The 12,917-nt window shown below is 41.5% G+C and overlaps 1 protein-coding gene across 2 annotated transcripts in view; it reads left to right on the forward strand.

Moving 5' to 3' along the window:
* The first annotated feature begins 3,453 nt into the window (after positions 1–3,453).
* LOC110173596 (uncharacterized) overlaps positions 3,454–12,917 on the forward strand; it is a 29,520-nt gene continuing 20,056 nt past the window's right edge. The window contains exons 1-6 of one of the 2 annotated variants that reach the window (XM_055156265.1): positions 3,454–3,532; positions 8,706–8,776; positions 11,022–11,366; positions 11,433–11,546; positions 12,080–12,199; positions 12,371–12,917. The exon at positions 12,371–12,917 is cut by the window's right edge and continues 1,310 nt beyond it. In XM_055156265.1, the coding sequence (XP_055012240.1) occupies positions 8,716–8,776; positions 11,022–11,366; positions 11,433–11,546; positions 12,080–12,199; positions 12,371–12,486 (756 nt within the window). In that variant the 5' untranslated portion in view covers positions 3,454–3,532; positions 8,706–8,715 and the 3' untranslated portion in view covers positions 12,487–12,917. The remainder of the gene's footprint in view (positions 3,533–8,705; positions 8,777–11,021; positions 11,367–11,432; positions 11,547–12,079; positions 12,200–12,370) is intronic. The other variant, XM_055156264.1, reaches the window with a different exon arrangement.

The following is a 12,917-nucleotide window of genomic DNA, read 5'->3' on the forward strand; positions in this document are numbered from 1 at the left end:
CTAAACCAGGTCTAAAACCAAGATTAAACCAGGACTAAACCAGGACTAAACCAGGACTAAACCAGGACTAAACCAGGACTAAACCAGGACTAAACCAGGACTAAACCAGGACTAAACCGCTCCTCCTGCCCGTCCGTCCATGACGAAGTGGGAGAACAGAGACGTTTGATAAAAGAGGAAATGTAACGTGACACTTTTCGGGGGATTTTTGAACTGTAAATGCTGCACCTGTAATTGAACAAATGTAAAGTTAAACACTGTGGAACATTCCAGACACAGTGATGACGTCTCCATAGAAACAAACAGGTGACGGACCCACAACCGAAAAGTTCCACAGTGCAGCTTTAGTTTATTCAAAAGTATTTTTGTTGTAGAGTAAAAAAACGTAAACTAAATAAATGAAGGAAACAAACACTTTGTTTTTAGATTTTTGTGTAAATCTTTGCAGCTGATCTCGTCCACATTCTCTGGGGCTGTGACGCTAACTGGAGGCACTGCTCTGTCTGAAACTCTGTTAGACTTTAATCTGAGTTTTATTTTAGCTACATTTGACCGGAAAGAAGTGACTTACCTCAGGTGAACTGTGCTTTAAAGAACCACTAAACACCAAAATCACGTTTTTCTCCTGATTCTCTGTGTAAATGTGTCTAAAATAGAAGTGTGTTTCTGTCTCTGGACTTATTTTGTCATTTTAGTGCATATTTGTATTAAAAAATGTGACTTTTGGCTCAAAGTCGTGTCTGTATCGGCCTCTTTAGGATCAACTACAGCAGGACATGTGAGTTTTCGTGTTGGACACTGGCGTCTGCGGACGGGACGTGAGGAGCGTCCACTAAGTGTCAGAGCCAGAGTCTGGTCCACACCGTGTTGGATTGTTGAGGCTGTGGGTCAGCTGTCAATCATCGCTCCAGAGCCCGCCCCCCCGACCCCGTCAAAATTTGATCCACGTAGACTTGAACCAAAACACTTCAGCACCGATACATGTAAATGAAAAGTCCGTTCAGACTGTGACATCAACAAACACCCTGGACGCCTCTAGTTGGAGCCTTTGCATTTGAGTTCAGACGCCCCAACACGCGTCTCGGACGTCATGGATGAACAAAAAAAATACTTGACGCATGTCCAGGGTGTCCGTTGTCCTGGAAACAAGTGCCCGTCTTTTCCTAGAACGATGGACGAGGCTGAGAAAGACTTTAGTGTTTTTATTACATAAAACATCAGCGGAGGAGATCGGCTCAACGACTGCAGCATGAATATATTTATACTCCACTAATGACACTGGATCAGTCCTGGTCTAGTCCTGGTCTAGTCCTGGTCTAGTCCTGGTCTAGTCCTGGTCTAGTCCTGGTCTAGTCCTGGTCTAGTCCTGGTCTGTCCTGGTCTGGTCCTGGTCTAGTCCTGGTCTAGTCCTGGTCTAGTCCTGGTCTAGTCCTGGTCTAGTCCTGGTCTGGTCCTGGCGTCTCGGTGGTTGTGGCGAGTAAATATTTATTCTGCACCAATGCTGCATCTCTGGATTCTCGTCCTTGATTGGTTGGCACGACGTGTCCAACATGAGAAGTTCAGCATTTTTTACTTCTGATGCTGACGCCCTGGACACGCGTCTAGATCATCGACACCTGAAAACTCAAGACGCACCACGTCAAGGCCAGACTCTCACCGCACTAACGCCCGAAGACTCAAAACCACAGGACGCCCCAGACGTGTGTCCACATAGACTCTGTGTGAAGTGGACGTCCTGACGCTCGGGGCTCGGAGCTTTACACCTCGCAGCTCGTTTCCATCTGTACTCACGGATTCACAGAATAAATTATACAACACAATTATAGTCAACAATAAAAACTATTCACACTGTTCACTCTCACCCCCAATTCACACCAAAGCACAACGGAGCGTAAGTGCAGCAGCACAGCACACGAGCAGCAGACGCACAGGTTTAGAACTTCATTTTAACTGGTCTGACAGAGTCACACCGACAGAGTCACACACACGTCCAACGAGCGTCTGACGCTGACGCTGCTCCAGAGGTTGGACTTCTAATTTTACAGCATCAACAGTGCGTCTCCAAGGTTTTTAGCAGAGGAAAGACAGGAAATAAACACACGGTGTCAAAATAAACTTCCGATGCCCTTTCAAAATAATTTAACCAAAGTCAAGACAACAACGTAAACAACATGAACTGTGTCCAAGGAAATGTTAATGATGGACGACGAAAAGTTCATCCTCGAAGTGGAGAAATATAATGTAATTTATGATGTCAGACACCAGTTCTATAAGGACTCAGGACTAAGCCAGGACTAAACCAGGACTAAACCAGAACCAGGACTAAGCCAGGACTAAACCAGAACCAGGACTAAGCCAGGACTAAACCAGGACTAAACCAGAACCAGGACTCACTGTCGGAATGTGCTTGGAGGTCCTTCCGTGTCGACCCGAGTGTCCGCGGGTGAAAGGACCAGTGCAGAGCTCAGAGACGAGGAGGTACGTGCAGCCGTCGCACTTTTCAGACACCTGCTCCACGAGGCTCAGGGTTCTCTCTCTCTCTCCAAGATTAGACCTGATTTAGACCTGGTTTAGTCCTGGTTTAGATCTGATTTAGACCTGGTTTAGTCCTGGTTTAGTCCTGATCCGCTCTTAAAATTCCAGAACGTTAAAACTCGCCCTTTTCAGCGACTATTTGTCCGTATCCTTCGGTGCAGGACTCAGTATCAACATATAAACGTATCGGCCTTATTACCTGGACGGACAGAAGATTTTAATCACACTCATAATGTTTGTTAATTATAGGTGATTCCACTGAAGCCAAGGAAAAAACGGAGGTGTTTAATGTGTGTGCTAATAGATTTAAACCTCATTAAACTCACAATGTGTTGCAGTTGTACTTAATTCACGATACATTTAATACACATTCTGACTTAATACACTTCAGCATAAAACAAATGATAAAACACAAGTACAAAATGTGACGTCTGAAAACAGTGAGAAGATGTGCAGACTGCGTGCGTCTCTAGACAAATGCACACAGACACACTCACACACTCACACACTCACACACTCACACACTCACACACTCACACACTCACACACTCACACACTTTAACAGAGCAAAGCATGAAGCATTTACAATGTCATGACTTTAATCTTATAAAATACATATTAATCCAGCATGAACTTTTCACCTGCTCGTTCTTCAGTTCTACACGTGTGAGATGTTCATGAATTCCCGACACATTTAAATGTTTTGATGCTGATTTATATTTCTGCTGTTCAAATAAACTTGCTTTGCCTTCAGTGGAAAATTACAGACAAGTCAGTGACATCTACTGACCAGCAGATGGGGTGGTTTTCCCACACAAAAGTTACCGAAGAGGAAACACAGTGGAAGGTTTCACTTTTGGCACATCTGGGAGGAGCAACCTGTGCAGCCTCATTTGCTCCTCCTTTCACACTAAACATGCAGCTTTACTCGAGGAGGAAAAACTAGACGTTCGTATCGACATCCATGTGAATATTTTGAGATGCCAGAATAAAACTTGTAAGTACTTTTTAAACTCATTTTCACAGCCAAATCATCCTCATGAACATAGAGTGAGTGTATTTGATTGAAAATATTGATCCTGATTTGTGTTTAATAGTTGAGTTTACACTGCATTTTTGAGCAGTTTCATTCTATTTTTCTAATTTAGGTTGATTAACAACATTTGAAATACGAACAAAACAGCTTTTTAGTTTGAGAGTGTTTACAAAAACAAACAAAGACAAGACAAGTACGAACAAAAGGCTGCAAACAAAGCACCTGCGCCTCCGCAGGTCAATGTCAGGCAAACCACAAGCGATTATCAGTAAAGCAAAGAGTGGATTTTATTTAAAGTCTTATTTTGAGTGTGTTTTTGTTCACTTTGTTCCAAATGTGTCATTCAGAGTTTTGATGCTTCAGTGAGTTTTCACTGTCTTAGTCCTGGTTTAGTCCAGTTTTAGTCCTGTTTTAGTCCTGGTTTATTTCTGGTTTAGTCCAGTTTTAGTCCAGTTTTAGTCCTATTTTAGTCCTGGTTTATTTCTGGTTTAGTCCAGGTTTAGTCCTGGTTCAGTTCTGGTTTAGTGCTGGTTTAGTCCTGGTTCAGTTCTGGTTTAGTGCTGGTTTAGTCCCAGTTTAGTCCAGGTTTAGTCCAGTTTTAGTCCAGTTTTAGTCCTATTTAGTCCTGGTTTTATTTCTGGTTTAGTCCCAGTTTAGTCCTGGTTTAGTCCTGGTTCAGTGTATACGGCGCAAAAGTTTCAGCATTTATTTATAGCAGTTATTTTGACGAGAGTAACATAAACATTAATGCAAGAGTAATGTAATGTAATGTTTTATATTTTAAATACAGTAATATTGTAATGTAACTAAATACTCTGAAATGTCAGTATTGAGTAATAAATAACACATTACAGTTTTAAAGTAACTTGCCCAGCAGTGTCATGAGTCTGTGGTTTATGTGTCTGAAATCATCTGAAGCAGCAGTACAAGAAACAAATGTGTGATAAATAATAATAAATATGTCCAAATTTCTCCATTAGAAAACGTTAAACTTAACGCCGTCTTATTGTTATGACTTTAGATCTGTTCAGGTGACTGCACCTCAGTCTTTCTTCCTTCATTCATCCTCTAAAGACAAGGTGAAATAACATCAGTGTGTGTGGTTGTTGTGGTGTGCACAGCGACAGAACCAAGTCCCTAACCTACAAATCTAGTTGTGTAAAAGTCAAGACACAAGGAAAAACCATGGCAGTGAAACACAGTCAACACTCATCCCTGACACTTGACTCGTAACCACAAACTGTTGTTGCTGTGCAGAATTTGAAGCTGCTGTAAATAATGAGAAAGAAATTTTATCGTTCTAAAATATTTTAAATGATTCTTGCTTCTGAGTTTAAACTTGTGGTTATTTTGCAGATGTATGAACCTGTATTATTATTCATTGTTAGTTATTATTGCTGCGTAATTCTATTGTGTGTGTGTGTGTGTGTGTGTGTGTGTGTGTGTGTGTGTGTGTGTGTGTGTGTGTGTGTGTGTGTGTGTGTGTCTACAATAGAATTGTAAGTGTGTGTTGATTGAAAAATACACAGTATTTTAAAGTAACTTTGCACCTCTGGAAAAGCTCTGTTTAAGATTAATGCTTTAAATTTCTTTTTTAATGCTTTAATTGTCTTGTTCTTCGTGAGTTTCCTCAAACCCCGACCTGGTTCAGCAGAACAGAAAGAGCAATGAGAACAAAGAGCGAAAGGAAAGAATAACTGAGCCACTTCAGCTCTTTAAATCTCCCTTTACACATGACCAAACAACAGCACATCACCAAGGGTTTTTCAGAACTTCCTAGCAGCATGAGTCGGAACAACCACAGCTTTTAGTTGGTTTAGACGTCGGCACCGAAATAAAGTAAATAAACAAGACGTTAGTTTCTGTTGCCTTGGATTTCTGCTACTGACGATTAACTTTAATTGTACAAGAACATTATACAAAAAATTACAATTTACAAAGAAATCACAGTTACGTACAATATTCTTTTCTCTTCTTTCCACTCTGTAATAACAGTTTATAAATAAAACTGTGACTGTTTATAATAATGTTTATTGCCTAATAATCAATTTTTTTTTAATGTGATAAAATGAACTTGTCATGACATCACTTTTATAACTGTACCTTTTGTTTTAACTGTATCAGAACATTGCCATATTCACAAAATAACAATATCAGAAGCAGAAGCCAGAGCCTCCAAACCATTTCACTGCACGTGCTGACATCTGGTGGACAAAATTGGAATTGAAATTGTTCATCTCAAAATAAAACACCACCACTGTTCCTCATTTACAAAATGTCATTACATTAAATAAAAAACTATATAAGCGCACATTGTGGGCGTCACACTTGTTTTATGACACTGTCGATGCCTTTTTAGAGAGAAAAACTACATTTACTTAAAGAAGGAGTATTAATGTATTTGTTCCTCATCACAAACATGGCTGAAGACGGGTTAGATCAGGGGTGTCCAAACTTTTTTCATCAAGGGCCACATCTCTAAACACAGATGAAGCAGAGGGTCGATCGTGGGCAGTAGACTGGTGCTCAGTACAGTGAATAATTGAAATATGTGCAGGTTTAACACGTTAGAATGAACCATCAGACTTTATTCACACTAAGATCCTTAAAACCACACACTAAATATCAAGGTCAATTTTCAAAAAAAAAAAAAATTACAGTAAAAAGTTCATTTTTAATTGCTTTAAGGTAATTTGGGCCAATTCAGCTGGAAGCCTGAGGGCCAAGATAAATTTGTCTGAGGGCCGCATCTGGCCCACGGGCCGTAGTTTGGACGTGCCTGTGTTAGCGTCATCCCTGCATGTTTGGGTAATGCATGGTCATATTTTTCATCCAGTTAAAGTAAAATTTGCTTGATGCATCAGGTTTCACTTGGTGGAAACCGTGTGACCTGCAGCATTAGGATTCTTTCACTCGACAGTAGACGGGGACTTTTTTATTGAACCAATTGCTGCTGTTTGGTCGTGACGTTTGTAAAGCTCCAAATCCTGTAGGAAGAAAGAACAATAACGTCTTTCCCCGAGATCAAACTCACCAAACATTCTTTTTGTTCCGGCTTTAAATCCTCGGGATCTGGGGAATCGTTGACAACACAGAATGTCTGTCTTTGTCCATATCGATCTCGACACAACTGTGTTTACTGTTGTGCTGTTGCACAAAAGGGACACAGACAGACACTACGATGACGTCATGACTTCACAGCTCACAGCTGATTGGCCTGTGCGCCGTCTACAACTTCTGGGGTTCTTCAGATCGTCTAGTGTATTCTGATTCTTGACCTAGAGCTGGAGGGAACATCACATGACACTGAGCGGAGGCACTAGGTGGCGTCAGTCTGGCTAGGAGATTGCCAATATTTTAGGCTCGGACAAAAATCAGTGTAGAAAAGTCTGGAGTAATCTGTGTGATAAGTTTGTGAAAGCCAAAGGGTGGGTCACCAAAAAAAAAAGATTGATCAGGCTGGAGGATGAACAGAAGCAGAGGGAGGGGGCCTGTATACATGAAAATAATCTTACAAATGCACAAGTGCAAAAATTAACTTAATTTAATAAACCAGGAAAAAAACAAACCATGAGCTCCTTTAGCAGAGGAAGTTTGGTAGGTTCCTCCCCAGAAGTGAGGAGCTCTGATCCACTGCACAGATCAAACCCAACATTTCCAAACATGTTCAACACTGCAAAAGATTCTTCATTCAAATCTTCTGCATAAATAAATTCAACTTTACCACATATAAACCAGAACCACAATAGACACATCAGCCCAGTAAAAAAAAAAAAACAAACAGTTCTTTCCTTGTGTCACTGATGTGGTTCAGCTTCTGTCAGACTAAAGGACACAACTCAGTGGAACATGAGTGTTTTCTCTCTGTGACAGATGATGATGAAGTGTGTGTGTGTGTGTTCTGTGTGTGTGTGTGTGTGTGTGTGTGTCTGTGTGTGTGTGTGTGTTCTGTGTGTGTGTGTGTGTGTGTCTGTGTGTGTGTGTGTTCTGTGTGTGTGTGTGTTCTGTGTGTGTGTGTGTTCTGTGTGTGTGTGTGTTCTGTGTGTGTGTGTGTGTGTGTGCTGTGTGTGTGTGTGTGTGTCTGTGTGTGTGTGTGTGTGTGCTGTGTGTGTGTGTGTGTGTGTGCTGTGTGTGTGTGTGTGTTGTGTGTGTGTGTGTGTGTGTGTGTCTGTGTGTGTGTGTGTGTGTGTGTGTGTGTTCTGTGTGTGTGTGTGTGTGTCTGTGTGTGTGTGTGTATGTCTGTGTGTGTGTGTGTGTCTGTTCTGTGTGTGTGTGTGTGTCTGTGTGTGTGTGTGTGTGTGTGTGTGTGTGTGTGTGTGTGTGTGTGTGTGTCTGTTCTGTGTGTGTGTGTGTGTCTGTGTGTGTGTGTGTGTCTGTGTGTGTGTGTGTGTGTGTGTGTGTGTGTGTGTGTGTTCTGTGTGTGTGTGTGTTCTGTGTGTGTGTGTGTGTGTGTGTGTGTGTGTGTGTGTGTGTGTGTGTGTTGTGTGTGTCTGTGTGTTTGTGTGTGTGAGTGTGTGAGTGTGTGTTGTGTGTTTGTGCGTGTGTTTGTGTGTGTGTGTGTGTGTGTCTGTGTGTGTGTGTGTGTGTGTGTGTGAGATGGTTCATGTTTTCAGAGATCAGACGTGTGCAGGTTTAGCGTAGTAATTTCACTCATGTATGGTCATTATATATATATATATATATATATATATATATATATATATATATATATATATATATATATATATATTATGTCACTTTATTTACTTTATTTATGTCGGTCACTTTATTTATGTCGGTCACTTTATTTATGTCGCTTCTGTTGTGATGAAAAAACTGGAAAGTTTGTCTTCTGGACACATGTGACTCAACTTTATGTTGCATTAACTGGGATACTGCGTTTACATTCCACAGTATTCCGGTTACTATCGGAATATACCAGCTACAGTATCCCAGTTTCTAATAACCTTCACACTGAAACCGGGACACTGCGTTTACATGCACCATGAAGAAACCAGGGGACCAAAAAACTTGATCATAACCGAGACACTGATGTGCTGTAAACACACTCACTGTCAAAAAAGAGTCTGAAAAGGAAAAAAACGGTTTAAACAGCACAAACTGAACTAAAAGTGTGTGGTGTGTGTGTTTGTAGAGCTCTGGGAATGGAGTTCCTCTGGATGATGTTGCTCTGGCTCCTGCTGCTTGGTCTGACTTTTCTCTCAGGTGAGTGTGGAACATTTCACTAAACAGACTCTTGTGAGATCTGAGTCGTGTTCTGACGCTGTTTTCCTCATCAGAAACTCTCCTGGACTTGTGTTTGTTTCATTCACACATTCTCTCTTGTCAAACAGCTCCCTCTGGTGGACTGTTTCTCTGCCTTTTAACACTGTGTGAGTTGTGTGGTCCCCTGTGTCTTTTATTTTTATTTGATTTATTTAAACATTTTTAGCTTTAATAAATCTTTTAGCTTTATTTTAATGTTTTTATTTATTGTTTTTATTTATGATCTACTCTCTTTATTATTGTCATTTGTCTGTGCAGCATTTTGGAAAGTGTAATGTTTATAAAACCTGTAGATTGGACTGAACAGTCTGTGTCCATTTACAAAGCTCCAAATGCTCTGGTCCACCTTGTGATGTCATGAAGTGGTCGTTTGTTTTTGGTTTTTTTTTCAAATGAACAGTTCCTTTTACCTTTAATTTAGTAGAGATTGGTAAACAAAAATTCCAGGACAGAAATGATTCAGATGATTCTGGTGAAGGTGTGTGGAGTTTAAAAAGTGGAACACTTCGTGTATCACCACATGATGACATCACAAGGTGGTACAGAGTGTTTTCACTTTGAGAGAAAGAACCTAAACGTGCAGGTTTATGTGTTAAACATGTGAATGAAACAAAACACAAGTTCAGGTCTGTTTATGGTATTGACAAAGGAAAGTAACACAAATTAGATGTGATTTAAATGAAGTGGCTTTTATAAAATAAATACAACAACAACAACAAAAGTTTTAGACAGTAAAACTGTCTAAAACCTGGGGGGCAGTAGTTCAGTTGGTGGAGCATTCGCCCACTGATCTGAAGGTTGGCAGTTTGATTCCAGCTCTTGACATAAACATCATTGGTTGAGCGTCAGATCCACTGACCCACAGGTTGCTGGTGTGATTCCAGCTTCCACAGATGAATGCTGTCGTTGTGTCCTTGGGCAAGACACTTAACCCACCTTGCCCACAGTGTCTGTGTACACTGGTGTATGAATGTGTGTGTGACTGGGTGAGTGGTTCCTTGTTGCAAAAGCGCTTTGAGCCTTGAAGGTGGAAAAGTGCTATAGAAAAATGTGACCATTTACAAGACTTTATATCAGAAATTCCCAATACAACTTAACAATATCTCCAAGTTGATAACTTCAGATTAAAGAAAAGGCCGTCACAAACAACAGGTGTCTAGTGTCTCACATTACACAGGTCACATTTACACTGAAACAAATCACCGTATCAAAAACGATTTGCGTCGTTTCTGTGTTTATTATCAAAGTCTTCCCTCCACACAGTAACGCGAATCTGCCTGAAACATTAGTCACATGACTAGTCTGGCCTCACGACGTCACTGGGCGGGAAAAACAAGGAAGAGGAGCACCGTGTCTGCAGCAGCCGATGTTCGAGCTGAGGAGGATGACAAGAGTGAAACAGTCTTTTCATGGACCAATGACGAGGTTCAGTTGTTACTGAACATAACAGTGGATTTTAAGACGAGCATAGTAGTTGTATCTCGGCTGTTTCTCGTTTGTCTCTGGTTTGTTTAAACTGTTTTCCACAATATCGTCACATGACGATGTCACAAACCCAGAGAATCAGAAGGAGCGAGTCACAGTGACGTGTCCAATCAGGACGAGACTCCAGCTCCTACATCAGAGTATCAGAGTTTTCAGGAGTCACACAGTCCCCATCACATCTAGACCAACATGAACTCGTGGAGCTGGAGGCACCAGATCGTTCAGACTCTGGAGATGTTTTCCACGGATTAGTGTGAACGAACCCTGCACCCACAACAACACTACTCACATACACACTAGTGTGGATGGGGCCACCGTTACATTCAACAGAAGGCAAATGGGAGACAGGTCTAGTACGGAAGGTGGAAGCTCATGCTGTAGTTCAGCTGCAGGACGAGCAGGAGCACGGCACTTTTACTGGGTGAAGGTTCAGTCAGGGGATCGGAGGAGCATCAGTCAGTCCTCCAACCACTGCAGCAGGAAACAGAATCCAACCCAGCAGAGAAGAGATGCAACTCACCAATCAGGGCCAGGACACCGGCAGCACACGCAAATGAGAGACAACAAATAACAAACGGGGAGTGCAGGGAGAGGCAGACGCGGGGCAGGCGTCCTAACTATGTTTGTGGACAGATCAGAAAATAGTGTAATATGGGTCTGAAATAAACTTTGATCAATTTTAACAAACTTTTCTTTCCAGCTCAGTCCAGTTTGAAAAGCATCTTCTATTCAGCAGAGGAGGGCACCAACATCACCGTAGAGTTAAACAGGCCGAACAACATGAACTTGTCTGAGCTCCACATGAACTGCAGACTCCTGACAGAACCGCAGAAGAAGGTACTGGACATGATAAGTGGAAAGGAACAATCAGAAATCCAGGACGCACAGTTCAGAGGCAGAGTGAAGCTCCACAGAGAAGCTCTGAAACAGGGGCAGGTGCAGCTCCTCCTCACCCGCCTCACAGCCCTCGACTCGGGGAAGTATCGCTGTGAGATGGTGGCCAACTACGACCGAGACAGAGGAGACTGGAGGTTTATTTCTACTGGTAAGTTTTGCTGCTCTTCTGTAAATGTCATGAATCTTCTGGACTTGACTTTCTCAAACTCCACAGTGTATTTTGAGATAAACGTGACTCCAAACAGAAGGTCTACTCCAGCTCCAGCCCTGCCTGGATCACAAGAAGATCAGGAGGAAATACAAGAAGATCAGGAGGAAATACAAGAAGGTCAGTGAGAAATACAACAAATCTGATTTTGTGCTGATGCTCCATGGACCTATATTCAGCAATAATGTTTGAAAACTTTATGTATGTTCACACATGTACAGGCCATAGCAGCGAAGTGTAATGTAGAATAATGTAGATAAATCCCAGTGTGGAATAAAACTATTCCCACGGTCGGTGTGAAGTTTTGGAGTAAATCATTTGACCTGTTGGTCACATTTTTCTGAAGAGGCAAACTTCAGTGGAGCGTCATGGTAACTTCACTCGGGTCGTATTATGTGGCCAGATGTTTCTTTTTGTCTTCAAAGCCTCCACACTTGAACGTGGGAAACACATCTGTAGGAAGTGGTTTATTGTTGTACCTGAGTCTATCCATGGGTTTCACAATGATGAAAAATGAGGATTGTTGCCGTGGCAATTAACAGTTCAAAACAAATATTTTATTGTATGGGAAAAACACATTTAACATTTCACATATTCTGGATGCATCTGCAGTTTCATTCTGACTTGTTCATAAATTATTTTTTTTGCTGCAGGGGGCGCTAAACATGAGAGCTTTGGTCAGTTCCTCTTCCACATTGTCATGATGGGCTTCATCATCATTGGCTCTTTGTTCTTCATCTGTGCAGCTGTAATCCGAGCTTCCAAGAAACAAGGTACAAGAATTCATCTCATGTTTCACTCACAGAGTTAAACCTGCTCCAGCAGGGGGCGCAGGGACTAAACAAACAGATTTATTCTTTTAACCTGTTATTGAACTGAAGAACACATGACATGTCTTTAATAATATTTTTTGTGACCTTTTGTTTTATTTCTGTTTTCTTTAGGACACTCGCTCCTGTTAGAGGACGGCTCTGCTGTTCAGAAACATCTGACGGAGGAAACACTGGAGGAAGTTTTAACCAGTGATCCTGTGATTTGTGGGCAAATACTGAACCTCTGAACCACTGCCACTCTGTCAGTTTGTGCTGCTTTATAGAAGGAGCTTTTGCACTTTTCTGACATCAGTCATGTCGTCCTTTTAGCTCAGAGGCTCACAGTTCTAAACTGTGCTTCAGGGAGACTCTGTTTATGTAGAAACCATCACTGTATTTATACTTCAGACATTTCTAATGCCAAGACTGTGTTCTGTTAAACAACCACCAGAGGGCGCTAACAGTCTGTCAGAGAACTGAGCAACAAATGAACAGAGATGCAGCTCTAAAGCACACTGTGTAACTTTTCCAGTGATCTGTTTCTTCTCTGGAGACTGTCAGACACAGTTTCCATTAAAAAACAATTAGTCTTGTTTAAAACACAAAAACATGTTTCTGTTACACAGAAAACGAACACGGCAACGTCTTCCTCCGTTTGGTCAAAGAAAGAACATTTGCA

This window comes from Boleophthalmus pectinirostris, unplaced genomic scaffold (genome assembly GCF_026225935.1).
Source record: "Boleophthalmus pectinirostris isolate CB_2022bp ecotype Guang Dong unplaced genomic scaffold, ASM2622593v1 HiC_scaffold_20, whole genome shotgun sequence".
In the NCBI taxonomy this organism is placed as follows: domain Eukaryota; kingdom Metazoa; phylum Chordata; class Actinopteri; order Gobiiformes; family Gobiidae; genus Boleophthalmus; species Boleophthalmus pectinirostris.